This window comes from Sapajus apella, unplaced genomic scaffold, assembly GCF_009761245.1.
Source record: "Sapajus apella isolate SASKATOON/1434 unplaced genomic scaffold, GSC_monkey_1.0 scaffold76, whole genome shotgun sequence".
NCBI classification, from domain to species: domain Eukaryota; kingdom Metazoa; phylum Chordata; class Mammalia; order Primates; family Cebidae; genus Sapajus; species Sapajus apella.
This window is the reverse complement of record NW_022437016.1, coordinates 6,532,264-6,551,440: the sequence shown is the minus strand read 5'-3', so window position 1 is coordinate 6,551,440 and position 19,177 is coordinate 6,532,264. Positions and strand designations below refer to the sequence as shown.

Genomic DNA, 19,177 nt, shown 5'->3' with positions numbered 1-19,177 from the left:
TGACCTGGAAAATCACCCTTCCTGTGTACATGAGAGCTCTCATATTTGTAACCATGTTAGACTGTTGGGTTATGCCCTAAGAAACGGTGACTAAGACAAGATAGATTAGCAGACACCTGCTCCTCTGTCTCATCCCTGAACCCCTCCCAGAGCCAAGCACTCCCTGGGATCCCACCTGTCACCCCATCACTGGGAGGCAATAGATTGGCTCTTCATGAGCCTGCTAGTCTCCCCAACCCCTCAGGACACTCTCAAGGGCAGGGACCCACCTTCCTCACCTGGGCATCCCAGCACCCAGCACAGGGCCTGACAGAGTTAAGGGAACACAAGCCTGCGTTTGAATACAGCGGCCTCTCTGAGCCTCCAGCCTCATCTATAAAATGGAATTGGAATTACTTACTTCCCAGGACAGTTATGAGGCTGAAATGAGATAACCTACATTCCCAGCACGTGTCTGCCACAATGTAGCAACAATGAGCAGATGCAGCTGTTATTGAGGTTCAGTAAATATTTGTTGAATGAATGATGAATGGGGAATGAGTGAGAACACCTGCCCAAAGATACGTGACTTGCCCAAAGTCTCACAGCAATTACAGGAGGTGGCCTTGCAACCTGAATCCCAGTCTCTGATTCCTGGGCAAGTGTTCTTTCCACTTCTTGCTCCAGAAATTGCAAAGACCTGGTCCTTCTCCAGCTCAGAGGCCTGGCTCCCAAACTTCTTCCCTCTCCTTCTGCAAGGCATCAAGGCCCCAGAAAGGGCTGTGGCAGGAAGGCAGAGCTGGGTGGCTCAGCAGGAGGAGCTCAGTGCAAGGGGAAACTGGCACACAGAGGGCTGGGCAGACTCCAGGGAATCCAGCCCAGCCCCGCCCAGCCCTGGACTGTGGTTCCCAACATGTTGGCCGTTGCTATCTGAGTTTCATTGGCACTTTCCCATCATTCAATCTCTTGTGCCTCACCAGGGCAGACAGGGTCACCATTCCATTGACACAGATGATCCTGAGGTCCAGAGAGGAACAGTGACTTCTCCAAGGTCACACAGCACATCAGCAACACAGATAGGCTTGAGCCCTACCCTAGGACCCAAGCCTTGGTCCTAGGCTTGACCAAGGACCCTGGTCATTAGGGATATGTAAGTTTAGTGGAAAGAATGCTGAGAGTCAGGACATATGGGTTCTAGTCCTGGGTCTGGCACCAATTTGCTGTGTGACTCTGGGCCAATTGCTTAAGCCTTTCTGTGTCTCAGTTCCCTTTCTCCCCCAGTAAAACGAGAGATTTGGACTCCGACATTAAGGCCCACCTGGTTCTGAAGGCCTGTGATCCCCCTTTATTTCCTGACCAAAGAAAATCCCAGCTTTGTAAAACTACAGTGTTCCCAGAGCCCTTCCAGACAGCCAAGCCCCATGCAAGGCATTTCCCAGCCACCCCCGCACCGAATCCTCTCCCAGCCCTGTAGGGCTGGTACGACTGGCTCTCAGGTAACCAGAGAGGAAAGGGCGGCTCAAGGAGGTCAAGTGGCTTGTAGGAAGTCACTGGCATATTAGGGTACAGTCCCTTGGAGCTCCTGGCTTGGCTTTGCTCAGCCCCACCTGGCTAGGAGCTTGAGAAAAGAGCTCTGTCTTGGTACAGACTCTTAAGAGTTCAAGTTCAAAGGGGATTCTAGTGAACAGAAAGAGGGATAAGACTAACAGTGCTCTATCAGACACCTAACACGGGGTCCTCTGTTGGCAAGGACCTAAGAATTAAGGGGTACAGGAACAGGACTAGGCCAAAGCCCCCCAGGGCCTGCAAGGACTGGATTTCCACCTCTGGCCCACTCCTCACTATTGGGGCCAGGAAGACAACATTATGAAGTTATGTGGAATTTTCTTCTCCCCATTTTAACATAAGGAACCAGAGGCTCAGGAAAGCAGTGTGATTTGTCCAAGCTCACACAGCTAGCAAGAAACCAGATGTAAACCCAATGGTGGTTGACTCCAAAGCCTGACCTCTGATGGCTCTGCCTGTTGCATCACAAGGTCAAAAGACAGATGGGCCTGAGTGAGCCCTGTTACTGGTGCATCTGTCCATACTGCTCGAGCACGGCGGGGCCTAACCCACCTTGTACTTCAGGCCAGACTTGAAGTAGCCTAGGAAGGTGGCAGACTCGAAGCCCTGGACCTCGCGGTGTTGCACGGCCCGGCCATTCAGGTAGTCATCCAGCTGCACGGTAAAGATGGCGGCCGCTCCACTCTCATCCTGGCTGCACTCATTGCCTAGGGGACATCAGAGCAGCATGAGCCTGGCTTCCCAGAAGTATCCCAGACCCCTGGGGAAGAGCAGGAGGAGGAGGAACCCCAGCACTGCCCTGGCCTAGCTATAGAAGCTGAGCAAGACCTTACTTTCTGTGAGCCTCAGTTAATTCATCTGTATAATGGGATGATGGACCTCATTTTTCTCTCAGGGTCTTCCCAGCTCTGTCACATTCCTCCACGCTCATTCTGTGCCCTCCTGAGCATGAAGTTGGGACTGGGAGCATCAGCTCAATTCACAGATTAGGAAACTGAGGCTCAGCAAGGGGGTAGGACTTATAGCATCACACGGCAGAGGTGTGACGGGGACTCCGGGCTACTGACTCTGAAGGGCAAACTGGGGAGTGCCCGGAGCTGGGCCAGGGAGGTTGTTGGAGGGGTCCAGGGTCTCCAATTCACCCACAGTTCTAAGTGCCATAGTAAAGTGTCTAACCCTCGCAACATTCCTGTGAGGTAGTGCAGAGCTATCATCACGTCCACTCCACAGGGACATCAAGTGACTTGCCAAAGGGCAGAGACAGACCACGGGTTGGAGCAGAGCAGGAGTGTGAACTCCACCAGGCTGGCTCTAGAGTCTAGGGGCATGAACCACTAGCCAAGAGCCTGGCGCATACTAGTTGCTCGATAATAAGTTCCCTTCCTGGGGACCACGCCTCAAAGATCTGCACTGTTCAGAATGGGGGCTGGGGCTGGGCTGGGGCGGGGCCAGCCTTACCCAGCCAGTAGTGGAGGTCGTACTGCAGATTCCCGTTCCTCAGCTGCACTGTCTTCAGGATGACGTACGCATCGCCTGTGAAGAAGTCTCCGTAAAGGTTGGTGGGCACAGGCACCAGATCGAACTTCTCCACACGCCAAATCTGCAGGCCGGGCTCCTTCCCTGCTTTGAGGAACTCGGGGTGTTCCACCACCATGCTGCTGGGCTGGGAAGAGACAGGGCAGAGCCTGAGCGGGGGCATGGGTCCTAGCAGGGAGGGACCCCAGGCACGAGGGAGGGTGGTTTCTAGCACCAAGAGCATCTCACTTGAGCCTCCTGCTCTCCCAATGCCACAGGCAAGCCTATCCCCTTCTGAGTGCCCTGTCTCAATGAGTCAGCAAACAGGGCAAGAGTTTTATGCTTCAAATCCTGTACCACAGCTAGCATCTACTCTCCTACTCCACCTGCCACTGGCTTTTTCTGGTGATGGAGGGCACAGAGGGCTCAATTTCCCTGTTCCCTTCTTTTCTTTTTTTATTTTTTGAGACAGAGTCTCACTGTGTCACCCAGGCTGGAGTGCAGTGGCTATATTTCGGCTCACTGCAACCTCCGCCTCCTGGGTTTAAACCATTTTTGTGCCTCCGCCTCCCGAGTAGCTGGGATTACAGGCATGCACCACTATGCCTGGCTAATTTTGTAGTTTTAGTAGAGATGGTGTTTCACCATGTTGGTCAGGCTGGTCTTGAATTCCTCAGGTGATCCACCCATCTCGGCCTCCCAAAGTGCTGGGATTACAGGCGTGAGCCACCACACCCAGCCTCCCTTCTTTTCTTATTGCCAATTGGATGTGATAATTGAGGCACAGAGAGGTGAAGGGACTCTGCCAGGGACCTCCAGCTAGGAAACAGCGTAGTAGGGATTGCCCCAGGCTTCAAGATCACAAGCTCTGGGAATATGGGTAGACCCCTTAGATGGCAATAGTAAATCTAGGGGTTCTTAGGGTCTCAGCTTGGTCCCTTCCAGCATCTTCAATGGCTACTACAACTAACGGGCTCTCTGAGAGCTCATTATCCAAACCCAATCTGCAGATAGAAAAACTGAGGCTCAAAGAGGGGAGGGGACTGACCCAAGGTCACACAGCCTGTTTGCTTTTGCTCTTTGGAAGTGGAAAGATTCCCAGCATGGGGCCTGGCATACAGCAGGCACTAACTCTGTGCACGCTAAATGGGTGCATTTGCAAACCTCAGCAAGCCCAGCTGATCCTCCTGGAGCCTACGGGAGCCCCCTCTCCTCTCTGCACCCATCCCTATCATACCCTCAAGAAGGGTCCAATGGCTGAGCCCAAGTGGCCTCCTGCGCTGTCTGCCTCCTCCCTCCTGCCCCGCAACACCCCACCCGCAAATTTCATTTCTTGGAAGAGGAGAAGAGGATGCACCGGGATCTGCAGGAGGCTGTTGGAGATGAGGTGGTTAAGGATGGAGAGGCCGTTAGACATGCACTGGGGCTAGGGCTGGGGCTGGGGCGGACGCAGGAGGGTTAGGCTGGAGTCAAGGACAAAAATCAGCAAGTGCAGGTCACCTCTGGCCGGAGAAGAGATCTGGTGGGAGTAAAAGTCAGAAGGGAAAAGTCAGAGAAACCAGGCGGGGAGAACTCAGGCAGAAGGGTGAAAAAAACACAAGGGAAACAGGGTAGAGGAGTTGAAACCAGACGAGACAGGGAAGACAGCAGAAAGGAGAGAAGAAATAATAGTAATGACCACAGCAGACAGACGTGGGATCATACAAGAAAGAAGGAAATACTGGGAAAGGAGAAAGAGCAAATGCGAACAAGGAATCGGAAAGGGAAGAAGACCTCGGAAGAGAAAGGAGAGAAGTGGGGCACACAGAAGAAATCAGAGAAGGAAAAGGAGAAATCAGGAGGCAGGAGGTAAGATGTCAGACGGGGACAGAGGAAAAGAAATCCGGCCACGGTGAGGTTAGCCGACTGGGAGGGAACAGCCAGAGCCCCGAGGCTCCCACCCTCATCTGCGAGCCAGAGCCCCGGAAGCAGCAAGAGATACTTACAAAGCAACAAAACAGTTTTTCCATTCTAGACCTGAATTACTCCCCTTTTCCTAGCGCTGTATCTGCAAGAACTTACAATAGAGAATTACTCCGGGAGCCCCGGGACCCCCCGGGCACTCACCCGCACCTTGGGCGCCTGAACCTGGGGCGCCCGCGCCTGGGACGCCCCCCGCGACGGAGTGGCCGCACGGACCTGCGGCGACAGCGCGCACAGCGCCAGGACCAGCGCGCAGAGCAGCGCGGGCGCGGGGCGGTGTGGAGCCATGGTGGCAACAGCGGCAGAGGACCCAGTCGGCAGCTGTGGCCTTGGGTCGCCGACCTTAAGTAGCCGTCCGCCCAGCCAGCCCAAGCCGGGGACCGCCCCACAGGGAGGGCGCGGGGCGGGGATCTGTCCCGGATCTTGAAGACATCTGGTTTCCCACCGGGATCAACCCGACAGGGCGCGGCAGCCCCTGCACCCCAGCTCTGGGGCGGAGACTCAGCACCAGCACAGGGCCTGGCATACAGCAGGCACTGGCTCTGTGAACTCTAAATGGGCGCACGCACGAACCACGGCGAGCACCGCTGAGCCTCCTGTGACCCACGCGAGCCCCCCTCTCCTCTCCGCATCTAACACCTCCAGGAAAAAAAAATAGCATGACCTAACAATTTTTGAAAGCTTTTCACTGAGGCATCAGCACACCCTTTTCAGAGAGGTACAATAGCCAACCCATTTTACAGAGGGTGGAACAGCACAGAGTGGTGAAGCAACCTCCACACAGCTACTAAAAGTGATGTCCCGGGATTTGAACTCAGGCAATAGCGGGCCTGGGTAGAACCCCCATGAGGTAGCATGCACCACAGCAGGGCAGGGGACCCGGTTCCCTTGGGCAGGTGAAGCCAGCAGGACTCAGAGGGGCGGGACAGAACGCTCAGCTCCTGGGATGCGCCCTCCTACTTTCCCCAAGACGGCCTTTCTTTCCTTCTTTTTAAAAAGTTTTTGTTTTTTAGAAGTCTTACTTTGATCAAAACGTAAAGTCACATATTTGTACACAGTTGTTCCCTCTCCATCCCATTTACCTCTCCCCAGAGGCAACCACTGCTATCTACCTCTTTTAGCTGATGTTTCAGGGTTTACCTTCATGTCTCTAAACAAGCCCTTGTTACTTCTTGAAATTGTTTTGTTTTGTTTCCCTTTTAGGTACTATTCATTGACTCTGCAGGGGGAAGACAGAGTTTGCATTTCCTCCTCATTCCCAAGCTCCTTTCCCATCCTTCCACCCTCACACTAGAGTCATTGGGTTAGGGAAAGTGCTATCCAAACCTGAGGAGGCCTGCTTCCAAAACCCTCTCCCCCCTCCCAGCACTGTGCAGAATCCAATGGCCCCACCTCTAAGTTCTCTGTATCCCAGACCTCCCATCACCCTGCAGCCTGATGCAGTGACAGCATAGAAGACTGGGGCGTTGGAGAGCTGGCTTTCGTTCCCACCTCCGCTGTGCGGGTTTTCAGTGTCTCATCTTTCTCATCTACTAAATGACTACAGTAGTTGAGGATCAGATTGGTCTTTGGGTATGAAAACAGGCTGGCCAGCAGTTGGTAAATTCGAGTTCTCCACAACCTCCCACAAACTATGGTGCCCCCTTCCCAGGTCCTCCTGAAGTCCAGCCTCTATCTGATCAGGCTGAAGTTTGCCCTCTCCCATGCACAATTTGCTCCCACCTAAGGGGGGATGTGGTTCAGATCAAAGGCTAAAGGAACATAGACAAGATGATTCAGGCTGGAGGGATTATAAGAAGGCGTTGTGGAGAAAGGGACTTGTGACCCAGGCCTTGAAGGGCAGGGAGAATGGAGATTAAGAAGAAAAGGCATTCCACGGAAGGGGACACATAGGCAAAGGGCAGGCAAACATCAGCCATATCCAGTGACTTACCAGGGGTCCAGTCTGAAATACAGGGAGCATGAGCAGAGGAGGCTGCCGAGGACAGCAGGGGTCACAGAGGCCTGTGTGCCACACTGAAGAGTGTGAACTTTATCTTGGTGTCTGTGGGGGCCCCTGAGGAAAGTCTGAGTTCTCAGGGCTCCATGTCCTGGTTAAGTCCAGGCCTGGGCCTGCCCAGCCTGCAGTGGGCCAGCTTGGCCTAAATTCAGAGAGCCCTCCCTTTACCCTAGCCATTTGGAGGATGATATTATTTCTAAAAAACCCACAGCTCCCATAGGCTCTTGATGGAAGCATAAACCAGTTTCACCTCTCTAGATAGCAATTTGTCCCAACTCAAAACACACAATGCAACAACAGCTTCACTTTCTACAGAATTACTTACCAACAAACACAAAAATATATGTGCAAGGATGTTCACTGAAGCATTGTTTGAAGAAAATTGGAAAGGACCCAAACGTCCAAATAAATTATGGAGCCACCATACAATGGACACTATGCAGCTGTGAAAAAAGAATGAGCTACATCTGATTGTGCCTGGCACATAGTAGGCACACAATAAGCACAGGGAGATCTCCAAGTGCAGAAGGCAACTGCACAACAATGGCTATAGTATAGCTCCTCTTCTTTTTACAACGGTGCCTGTTTTTGCATACATCCTTAAAAAAATCAGAGGGTCAGCACTGAACTTTTAAGGCTGTTTGCTCGAAAGGGAAGAAGGAGAATTTCATCCTCACACATTGCCGTGGCTGCCTGAGGCTGGAGGAAGTGCCTAGATCACTGCAGTTGAAATGAGGGAAATTTTCGGAGTGATAAAAATATTCTAACACTGGATTACAGTGAAGACTGTGCAACTGATTAAATCTACTAAAATTCATAGAACTATATGTATATTAGGTGAGTGAATCATTTTGTGTAAATTATGTCAATATACTAGCTGAAAAAAATTGTAAAAAGCATTGCTGTAGAGTTTGAAACTTTTTAAGTATATATCCAATATGTTTTTTTTTTTTTAATAAAACACAAATCCAGAAACAATCACTTTTAACATATGCTTATAGTGATGCCTGTTCATTAGACAATTTGGAAAATTCAAACAAGTAGGAAGAAATTTCCTTAGCCACCCAGCCCCAAGACAGAACCTGGGCCAGCAACTGCCCAGCTGAGCGGCCCCTTCTGGAGCAGTGTGACTCTGACCTGCATGGTTGGTAATTAATAGAGGGCTGCTGTGGCTTGACCTTGGTCCCAGGGGCCACTGACCATCAGCCCAGGGACCACATTAATGATCACAAAGGCCTTGCAGCTTTGCCTGCCATATGGCTCTGGAGCCCAGGCTCTTGGCATGGGAGACCTGGTGAACAGACCCCGCCCTTGCCATCTGGGAGCCCTCACTACAGACCCTGGAAACTCTTGCTACAGGGCACTGACGAGTGGAGACCATAACGGGGCAACATTGTCTTACTCTGCTTCCTGCCTGGAAGAAGACGTATGAGTTCAAGGGAATGGGGGAATTCAGGTACAAGAGAAAGACCCCTCGGTAGAAAGGAAGAGGCCCCATTGCCCGGGCTGGCTCTGCCACTGACTTCCTGGGTGACTTTGGGCAAGTCACAGTACCTCTCTAGGCTTCAGTGTCTCCATATGCAAAATACAGGGTAGGGCCTGATGCTCTGACTCTAAGCCTCTTTCCTAGCCCCAGCACTCCCAGATACTGGTTGTACGATCAAATCCAGGACCCACAAGTCTCTGAGCTTCAGGGTTCCCATCTGTAAAATGGGAGCATTGGACCAGGTCACCTCTACAGGCCCTTCTGGATCAGACAGTCCAGGGCCCCTGACTTGCGGAAGGAGGCACTGCAGTCACCGACAGCAGCACGCCACCTCACCTCCGCCTCCTGGGAAACTGAGACTCAGGGAGGCTCAAGTCACTCAACTGGAAAGAGGTGTTGCTGAGATTCAAACACAAGTCTGGCTGGCTTCAGGGCCCAGGCTCTGTCTCAGAGACCAAGCAGGAGCTCCTGGCACACCTGGCCTGGGCAGCGAGCAACAGTGCTCTTTCCAGCTAAAAGGCTAAATCAATCAAGCCCAGGTCAAGCCTGGCAGCCAGGAGTCTCTGGGGCAGCTGTCCCCACTATACCTCTCAGGCCAGGGCAGGAGGTGACACTGGGAAGGCCCTCTAGCCTTTCACACACCTGATGTGAGTGCCCAGGCCCAAGACCTGGAAGATCCCCAGGCTGTGGCCACTTAGCACAGCACTGACTGTGGCACGTGCACTCTGGGCCACTTGGCACTTAGGTCTGGCATGATTTCTTTGATTTAGAGGAAGCCCTTCTGCTACCAACTTAGTACATGAGCACGTTCTGGGCTCTGCGCTTCTCTGCACCTCGGAGACCTCTCTGACCTCTGATCTCGGCTGTTTCTGGGTCCTGCCCAACTCCAGGCACACAGTAGGCAGATTCTCTGTGTCTGCCACAGGATGGGGGCTGTACAGTCCATGTCCCCCTGGCGGACCCCTCTCGCCCCTGTAGTTGACCCAGGACCCCCACAACACAACCAGCTCTGGGCCCTCCTTTCCTCTGTAACCTTGGCCTCTGTATGTCTGCAGGACCCCCAGGACAGCTACGAGAGACCAAAGGAGGTAGCCTCCCTGCCCCTTCCATCCCCTGCCACAGTGTGCAAAAAGGCCTTGGCTAGGCCTGGAAGACACAACCCTGTTCTTTTCTCTTTACTCCAAACACTGTTGTTTTGATTCTCCAGGCAGCCAGCCACTCATGGAAAGCCCTCTCTTGGAGTCTATTTCCTTTTTGGCTCACTGCTATTCTCTGGGTCCTCCTGGGAGCCCCCGCCCTTCTGGCCAGGGATTTTGCTAATTGGGACAATGGTCAGTAAACAGAGAAGCCAGTTATGAAACCCAGTGAAACTGGACAGGGCCTGGAAAAGTCCTGGCAAGCCCTGTGGACTTGAAAGAACACAGGTTTTCAAATCTGGCCTACTCAGCTCCTGCAATCGAGGCGTCAGTTTCCTCATCTACAAAAGGGGGAGAATGGTACCTAGAGCATGGAGCAGTGAGGAAGCCCAGATTGTGAAGCACAGGAGCTCCCCAAAAGTAAGCACTCTTCTTTCTGAGCAGCCTAGTTTCTGCACCGAGGCCTTCGTTCAGCATGTGATGGTGTAGATCTCACAGTAAGACAGAGTTCAGGTCTCGGCTGTGTAACGTGGAGCAAGTTACTTTTCCTCTCTGAGCTTCAGGTCACTCATCTGTAAACAGGGACAGTGATGCCCAGTCGCAGGACTTTTGGGGGGACAGGAGTGAGACTGTTGGAGTATGTTGCTCAGAGCAGGATTATTAGCAGCAGTGGTCATTAGTCTGTCTTCTCTTTTGTAGATGATCACACCAAGAACAAGAAGGTAACTTTTCCAAGTCACAAAGCAAAATAAGTGCCTGGCAGAGTAGATCTAGAACTCAGGTCTCTCCACAACCAGACCAGAGCTGAGGCCTGGGTCTCCATGACACGGCAGGGCTCCAGGCTGGCTGGGCTTCGGCTTTGGCCAAGTCCATCCTGGGAGTGAACAGCTGTTGAGGAGATGGCCAGCAGGGCTTGGCTCAAGCCACCTCCAGGAGACCAACTGTCTCAGGGACAGAAGCCATGTCCCTTTCCCAGCTTCCAGAGCCAACACAGGGCTGGATATCTGGAGGGGCCTGGCCCTGCCACTTCCTGACCCCATGCCCTGGAAGTAGCCAGATCTGGCCATGGGTATGAGCCCTGGGCCCTTCTTGGTAGGGCCCACTTCAGCAGTCTGTCTCCGCTTCTCTAGGGGAGGAACTGGCCCTGAGAGGCGCAGCGGGTCAGTAGCCAGGGCTGCAAACAACTGTGTCCTAGCCCCTTCAGCACCCCCCCACTCACCCCTGGGAAGCCCAGGCACGAACACAAGTCCGCAGCAAGACAAGGAAGCCCAGCTGCAGACACTGGGACTGTGGAATCCGCAGAAGACTTTGGAGAGACACAGGCACTGCAAAGCTGCAGGGGAAAGCAGGGTCTATGATGCCCCAGCCCCAGCCAGAATGAGCAGGAGGAGCCACAGGAGGCAGCGTCCTGCTCTGCAGAGGAAGAACTTTCCAAGAGGGAGAAAAACAAATACAGCAACCTTCTGTGTGCGATTGTGGAAAGAGCTCCTACAAGAAACGCTGGCGTTTAAGTTCCTGATCTATCACTTACTAGCAGTGTGGCTTTGAGCAGGTCACTCTGGCTCTCTGAGCCTCAGTTTCCTCATCTATAAAACAGGGATTATAATACTTTTTTCCTAGGGTAGTTGTGTGAACTTAATAAGGTAAAGAATATTTGGGGCTTAGCACGGTGCTTGGTACAGAGTAAGCACAGGTAAAGGAGGCTGCTTTTATTGTTAAAAGAGACTTGGATACATTTCTATCTCTTTGAGCCTCTATTTCCTTATGTGTAAGATAGTGTTAATAATGCCTTTCTCTTTTTTTGAGACGGGGTCTCGCCCTGTCGCCCAGGCTGGAGTGCAGTGGTGTGATCTTGGCTCACTACAACCCCCAACTCCTGTGTTCAAGAGATTTCCAGCTAATTTTTGTACTTTTAGTAGAGATGGGGTTTTGCCATGTTAGCCAGGCTGGTCTTGAACTCCTAACCGCAAGTGATCCACCTGCCTTGGCCTCCCAAAGTGCTAGGATTACAGGTGTGAGCCACCGCGCCCGGTCTATTAAATAACAAATTTTATGTTGTGTGTATGTTACCACAATTAAGAAAAAATGGTTGCCAGGTGGTGCCATGCGCCTGTAGCCTCAGCTACTCAAGAGGCTGAGGCAGAAGAATCGCGTGAACCTGGGAGGTGGCGGTTGCAGTGAGCCAAGATCGTACCACTGCACTTCAGCCTGGGCGACAGAGGGAGACTCTGTCTCAAAAAAAAAATAAAAAGGAAAGACAAATGCTGGTTTCCTTCCCCTTTTCCAGAGAGATAATGAGCTGCCCAGCGGTGATGTGGTTGAGAGGACACAGGAGACAAGAAAACCAGCCCATGTCTACATATCTAAGAACACTTCAGGCTCTGGGATTCAAGGGTGCTAAAAGACACAAGCAAAAAGCAAACAAGTGTGTGCATCTGGCCAGGGTCCCCCCTGCCTGTCTAGGAATCAGATTCATCCTTCACTGGGATCTATCAGGAATGGCGGAAGCTTCCCCAAGCCAACCACTCTCCAGATGGGGACAATGAATGACGCAGGGCATAAGATGATGGTGCTACATCCCTCCTGCTCCTGTCTCCAAACAAAGCCCTTCTCTGTCCCCAAGTCTCCCACAACTACAGCCAAGATTTCCTTCTTGCTGGGCTCTGGCAGGAAGTGTGAGCCCATTGTCTGGATGTGGAAAATCGGGGTCAAAGTGCATTTCTTGAAGGCTAGTTGAGAAGATTCAATGAGACCATAACGTGACGGATCCAAGGACCATGCCTTGCAAAGTCACCCTGCAGGGAGAACTCCCTGAGAAAGACAAAAAGGGACAGGTGTGGCGAAGAGGGAAGAGACAGCAGGATTCAGGAGTGCCTGCAGTCTCTGTGAGCTCGAGATATCAAAAATGACCAACAGGGTGAGGACAAGTGACCTTCCAACCTGAGGAATACGAGGCAATGTGCAGGGACGAATCTGGACAGAGCCCAAATCCCCACCACCAGGGAATTCACGCCAGTGGCACTTTCTGCGGCACTTCAATTTCCTCCTCTGTAAATGGGGTGAAGATTCCAACCTGGTGGGGTGTCTTGTAGGATGAAAGGAGCCCCTGGCACTGTGCTTGGCACACAGCAGGTGCTGAACAAGCCTAACATCCAAAGAGGACCCCCAGCACATGTCCGGACCCTACACACACACACACACACAGCTCACTGGTCCCCGTACCTGCCCTACACCTACCCCATACCCACCCCTCTACCTCTGTGTCTTTGCATCCAAAGCAAGGGAGAGAGGGAGGATTCCAAACAAAGCTAGAGCCAGGGTCGCGGATGCACCTCAGGAGAGGGTCGGCCTCAAGCCTACATCTGCAGAGCCAGCTTTGCTACCCAATCCCCTGCATTAGCCTCCTTATGACGCCTCCTCCCCTCCTGTCTGAAATTTGCCTGTTCTGCCCTACCCAAAAGAACAAGGGTTCTTGACTGGGCACGGTGGCTCATGCCTGTAATCCTAGCACTTTGGAAGGGTAAGGCAGGAGGGTGGCTTAAACCCAGTAATTTGAGACCAGCCTGGGAAACAGAGTGAGACCCTGTCTCTACAAAAAATTTAAAAATTAGCCAGTATGATGGCATACACCTGTAGTCCTAGCTACTGGGGAGGCTGAGGTGGGAGGATCACTTGAGCCTGGGAGGTCGGGGCTACAGTAAGCCATGACTGTACCACTGTACTCCAGCCTGGGCAACGGAGTGAGATCCTGTCTCAGAAAAGCAAAGAAACAAAAACAAAAAAAGAGAGGGCTCTGGATCCCAGTCCTACCACTTACTTACAATTGGGTCATGCTGAGCAAGGGACTCAGCCTCTCTGAGCTTTGGTGTCCACAGGGATGGAATGGCCATATTATCCCACAGGCTCACCAGAACTTGATACAAGTACAAATCAATTAGACAAAAAGTACAGTGGGACCCAGGAGTGGTGGCTCACGCCTGTAATTCCAGCACTTTGGGAAACCGAGGTGAGTGGATCACGTGAGGTCAGGAGTTTGAGACCAGCATGGCCAACATGGTGAAACCGTGTCTCTACTAAAAATACAAAAAATTAGTCGGGCATGGTGGTGTGTGCCTGTAGTCCCAGCTACTCAGGAGGCTGAGGCAGGAGAATCATTTGAACCCGGGAGGTGGGAGTTGCAGTGAGCTGAGATCGCGCCACTGCACTCCAGCCTGGATGACAAAGCAAGACTCCATCTCAAAAAAAAAGTCCAGTGGGGAGATATGTCAGAGCATACTTGTCCCTCCATATCCATAGGGAATTGATTCCAGGACCTCCCTCAGATACCGGAATCTACAGATGCTGTACACCTATATATAAAATGACATAGTACAGTATCTGCATACAACCTACATATATCCTCCATGTATTATACTTTAAATCTCTCTAGATTACTTATAAAACCTAATACAATATAAATTCTATTTACATAGTTGTTATACTGTAGTTGCTACATAGAAATGTAAATGTAAATTTCTATGGAACAATAAACTATATAAATAGTTGTTACACTGTACTGTTTTCAAAATTTGTATTATTTTTACTGTTGCTTGTTATTTTTTATTGTTTTTTAAAAAAATATTTCTGACGCGTGGTTGGTTGAATCCACGAATGAGGATACAGCAGGCACGCGGTAGGAGACGTGGAATGAACGAGCCTAGACAGCTCATGCCTGTAATCCCAGCACTTTGGGAGGCTGAGGAGGGAGGCTCGCTTGAGCCACACAGTTTAAGACCAACCTGGGCAACATAGTGAGACCCTGTCTATATATATATTAAAAATAATAAAAATAAATAAGAATTTAAAAATAAAGTGGCACACACCTGTAATCCCAGCATTTTGGAAGGCCGAGGAGGGCGGATCACAAGATCAAGAGATTGAGACCATCCTGGCCAACATGGTGAAACCCCATCTCTACTAAAAATACAAAAATAAGCTAGGCATCATGGCCCCCACCTGTAGTCCCAGCTACTTGGGAGGCTAAGGCAGGAGGTGCTTGAACCCGGGAGGTGGAGGTTGCAGTGAGCGGAGATCGCACCACTGCACTCCAGCCTGGCGACAGAGCGAGACTCTATCTCAAAAAAATAAATAAAAATAAAAAGAGCACTAATGTGCAACATGAGGGCTGTAGGGAATAAGACGTACTATATTTTGGGATTCATGTTAAATCTGTAGATTTTACTAGGTCAATGCAAAAGTAATTGCGGTTTTGTCATTGGAAGTAATGGCAAAAACCACAATTACTTTTGTGCTAACTGCGATGATGAATATGTTCATTTGCTTCGCTATAGCAATCTTTTTACTGTATATATTTTACTATATATATTTTTTAAGAAAGAAAAACTTCAAATAGCATGATGAGAGATTTTTCACAATTTATCTAAAACTTTTGACTACAATAGAACCGTCAGAGATTTATTGCTACTAATCCTTTTAACTCTAATAGGTTTTATTTAAAGTACTTTCCCTCCTTTAACCCAAACAGAGGTATAGTACTGGAATGCTTTTCTTCATTCCCCAGCTTAGAGGATAATCATAGTCAGCTGGAAGATTTAAACGATCTGTCACCTAAAATACAGTCCCTGGCACAAAGTTGGGCCCCCGTGTGGGTGCTGCCTTCTGTCCCCGGCTGTGCTTTAGCCTCACCTCCATCCAGGCACCTGCCCAATCATCACCACTATCCTCCAAGAGCCTGTCCATGTGGGAGCTTCTAGAACCCTCTAGAATACTCTTGGAGGAAGGACTCAATCACCGTCATCCCACCAGGACAGTACATAAAGGCTGAGACCAGAGCAGAGAACAACCTTACCTCCTCCCCACTTTATACCCACTTCTCACCCTACACTCCAGCCACTGTCCTGGTTCAGCATCCCCATCTTTTTCCTGGGATCATGACATCAGCTCCCTCACTGCCTAAACTCTCCCTGCACCGGGCCTGTTACCCATACGGAATGCATCATTCCCTGCTCAAGCCCCCTCCAGGGTCCTCAGTATAGACAGAAAGAAGTCAGGACTCCTGAGCTCTGCCTTCTGTGATCTGGGGCCTGCAAGCCCTTGCAGCCTCATTGCCCACTCACCCCCCAACAACATCCCCTGTGCCATGGCCTCTAGACAACCTCACCTGCCTGCCTCTGGGAGCATCAAGGTCTAGGCTTGCTCTTGGCTCTGCCTTCCTGTGTGACCTTGGGCAAGTTCTTTGCCTCTCTGGGCCTGTCTTTTCATCAGGCCTCTGGGGCTTTGTGCAAATGAGACAAGATGAAGTAGTGAGTGCCAGGTGCCAAGAGGCTCAAGAAATGTTAACCTGCAATCCACAGCCTCCTCTCCCGCACATCCACCCCCTCCTACAGCAGCTGTTAACAATCTACTTCCTCAGCCTTAACAGCAGCGGTCCTCACTCTCTCTCCTAAGCTCCGGAATGCAGACACACTCACAGCCAGCACCAGCAGGCAGGGAGGGGAGCGGAGGGAGGACAGCTTAGAGGAAAATTACCCGACTTTCATTTCAGCCAACGCTGGTGCTCACAGCTATCTCAGAGAGAGGGGACCTGGGGCCTGGCAAACCCTTCCTGAGCAGTGGACTTGGCCCCAGGCCTTGACCCCTGTCTGAGCTGGTGGGATGGCGGGGGTGGGGGGTTACTCTGGCCACCACTCCTCTGGGACACGCCCACTCTTTGGCATCCAAAGAGATGGAGGAGGAGGGAGAAAAAAGTACAGACAGGCCTTTGTGAGGAGAAACTTGTTCCTACTGTTGCTGCTGGGGCCCCAGGCACCAATATAATGGAGGATCCAGATGACAAAGGGTCCCACTGTGGCCGAGAGCCTGCCCAGTTGCCACAGCTCAAGTCTCAAACCTGAGTACCATGTCCCCGTATCATAGAGTTTGTCACGCCCAGTGTCACACACCCTGTGACAGTGCCACATACCAGGCCCTGCATTCCTCTTGTCCCGTGTGTCTCCCTTGAAGTTGCACCCCATGCCTCTGACACCCCGGTTCATGCTTCATGCACAGTGTCATGTCTGTTTTGTGACAGACTCTGTACCATGTACTACCTTTTGAATGCTGTGTTCATCATACCAGGTTCTATCCCTTAGAAGTATGTGCCGGCCAGGCGCGGTGGCTCACGCCTGTAATCCCAGCACTTTGGGAGGCCGAGGCAGGTGGATCACAAGGTCAAGAGATCGAGCCATCCTGGTCAACATGGTGAAACCCCGTCTCTACTAAAAATACAAAAAATTAGCTGGGCATGGTGGCGCGTGCCTGTAATCCCAGCTACTTTGGAGGCTGAGGCAGGAGAATTGCCTGAACCCAGGAGGCGGTTGTGGTGAGCCGAGATCGCACCATTGCACTCCAGCGTGGGCAACAAGAGCAAAACTCCATCTCAAAAAAAAAGATGCTTAGTCTAAGAGGCTGCCATGGATTGAGTGCTTTAAAATGTGTGCTAGGCCTGTGCCAACCGTGCCTGGGCATCTGTATTATTTCCTGTGCCCTGTGTACCAGCCTCCCATGTGCCCAGCTCCTCAGGTGCATCAGACGTTGTGCATATTAGTAAAATTCAAACAACCCGCTACAGGGAGGGTAGGATTATTCCCTCTCATACAGGGGAGTAATCAAAGGGCAATAAATTGCATGAGGTCATGTGGCCAGCTGGAATGAACACAGGTCTGGATCTTCAAAGAGACAGAAAGCAGGCCAGGCGAGGTGGCTCACGCCTATAATCCCAGCACTTTGGGAGGCTGAAGCAGGGGGATTCCTTGAGTTCAGGAGTTCAAGATCAGCCAGGGCATCACCTTGAGTCGCCATCTCTACAAAAATTAGCCAGTCATAATGGTGTGTGCCTGTGGTCCCAGCTACTTGGGAGGCTGAAGTGAAAGGATCGCTTGAGCCCAGGAAGTTGAGGCCGCAGTGGGCAGAGATTGCGCCACTGCACTCCAGCGTGGACAACATAACAACAATAAAACAACCAAGAGACAGAAAGCAGATGCGTGGTCAGCTATGGGGCATGTGTGGAGGCGGACGTCAAGCAAGTGGGAGGAATTTCTTTGGGGATGATGAACATCTTCTCAACTGGATTGTGATGATGGTTGCCTAACTCTGTAAATTTACTGAGTATTATTGAATTGGAATGAGTGAATTATGTGAATGTAAATTATATGTGAATTTACATCAATATATCATGTAAATGATATTTCAATAAAGCTGTTGTGTGTGTGTGTGTGTGTGTGTGTGTGCGTGTGTGTGTGTGTTTTAAAAAGCCCATGTGATTCCCATGCACTGTTGTGCCAAAGCATTCTGCAAGACAAGGGCGCTTCCTGTGGGTCAGTGAAGTTCAACCAGAGGCCAAGCTGCTCTGAGGCCCAGCTGGGAGCAGGTTTGAGCCAGCGGTTCCCTGACACCTCTGCAGACCAGGTGAGCAGCAGGATCACCCAGGGAGCTCAGGAAACAATAGATTTCCAGGCCCCACCCCCAGCCTCTGAGTCTGCAGGTCTGGGGTGGGGCCCTGGGAACCTGTGATTCTGACGCTCAGCCAGGACTGGGCCCACATCTTCCTTTCACATTTGGGGAAACTGAGGCTAGGCAGGAGAGAGACCTGATCAGACCTAGCTGGTCAAATGGTGGGAGAACCAGAGCTAGAATTTGAGCCCTTTCCTCTTCTCTCTCCATTCCCTCCACCTCCCTCCCACTCCTCCCCCTGTCCTCTGCCTCCCAGTGACTCAGGGCTCTGAGTCATCCAGAGTCCCCACAGAGGAAACTTCTTAGGAAAAACAATTGCCAAACAAAGCTTTCCCTGATCTGGGGAACAGAATAGGCCCATGGGGCTAAGAGAGGGAGGAGAGGGAGAACACAGGGTGGAGTCCGAGGCCAGGACTCCCAAGACTTGGAGTCTCAGCCACTCCCTTGTGTGGGGCCCTAGATAGGGACGTCCCCACAGTGAACATCCCCACCTGCAAATAACACCTCCTATGCTCACAGAAGCCCATTGTGATGAGGCCACATGATAAGTACTTTATAAGCATTGTCTTGTTCAATCCTCCCCAAACCCATGGCTGGCATTGTCTCCTTTTATAGATGGATGAAGGACGGCTCAGAGAGGTTCAGCCCAAGGTTATACCATTAGGAATCAAGGGCTCTCTGACTCTGAAGTCCAAAGTCTGAGTCTCACTTCCACATGCCTTTAAAAAATACCTACTGTACACAGTGGCATGAAGATCAGTCCTCATCAGACAGGTAAGTAGAATGGCCACAGTGGCAATTCAATCACAAATTTTCTCCTTTCTTTCTCTGTGTCAGGCCCTGCTCCGGGACTGCCCGGCCCAGTGGGCACAAAAACAGGAACACCAATAGTCATTCAAGCAGCTGTGTGCCCTGGGATCACAAAGGAGGGAGCACCCAAGGTCCGACAGATCCACAGAGAACGGCATTGAGGCAGAGTCTTGGAGGAGAAACGGAGATTCCTCTTTGAGGAGGTGGGAACAACAGAAGCAAAGGCTCGGAGGT

The 19,177-nt window shown here is 51.3% G+C and overlaps 1 protein-coding gene across 8 annotated transcripts in view; it reads right to left on the bottom strand.

Annotated features, from left to right (window-relative positions):
• GSN (gelsolin) overlaps positions 1-19,177 on the bottom strand; it is a 65,551-nt gene that overhangs the window by 27,408 nt on the left and 18,966 nt on the right. For 3 of the 8 annotated variants that reach the window (XM_032251487.1, XM_032251489.1, XM_032251490.1), the window contains 3 exons: positions 5,046-5,116; positions 3,004-3,208; positions 2,098-2,252 (listed from right to left, as the gene is read on the bottom strand). In XM_032251487.1, coding sequence (XP_032107378.1) covers positions 2,098-2,252; positions 3,004-3,208; positions 5,046-5,069 — 384 coding nt within the window. In that variant the 5' untranslated portion in view covers positions 5,070-5,116. Of the gene's footprint in view, positions 1-2,097; positions 2,253-3,003; positions 3,209-5,045; positions 5,117-5,166; positions 5,380-19,177 lie in introns of those variants that run through there. The other 5 variants (XM_032251491.1, XM_032251492.1, XM_032251486.1 and 2 more) reach the window with 3 other exon arrangements.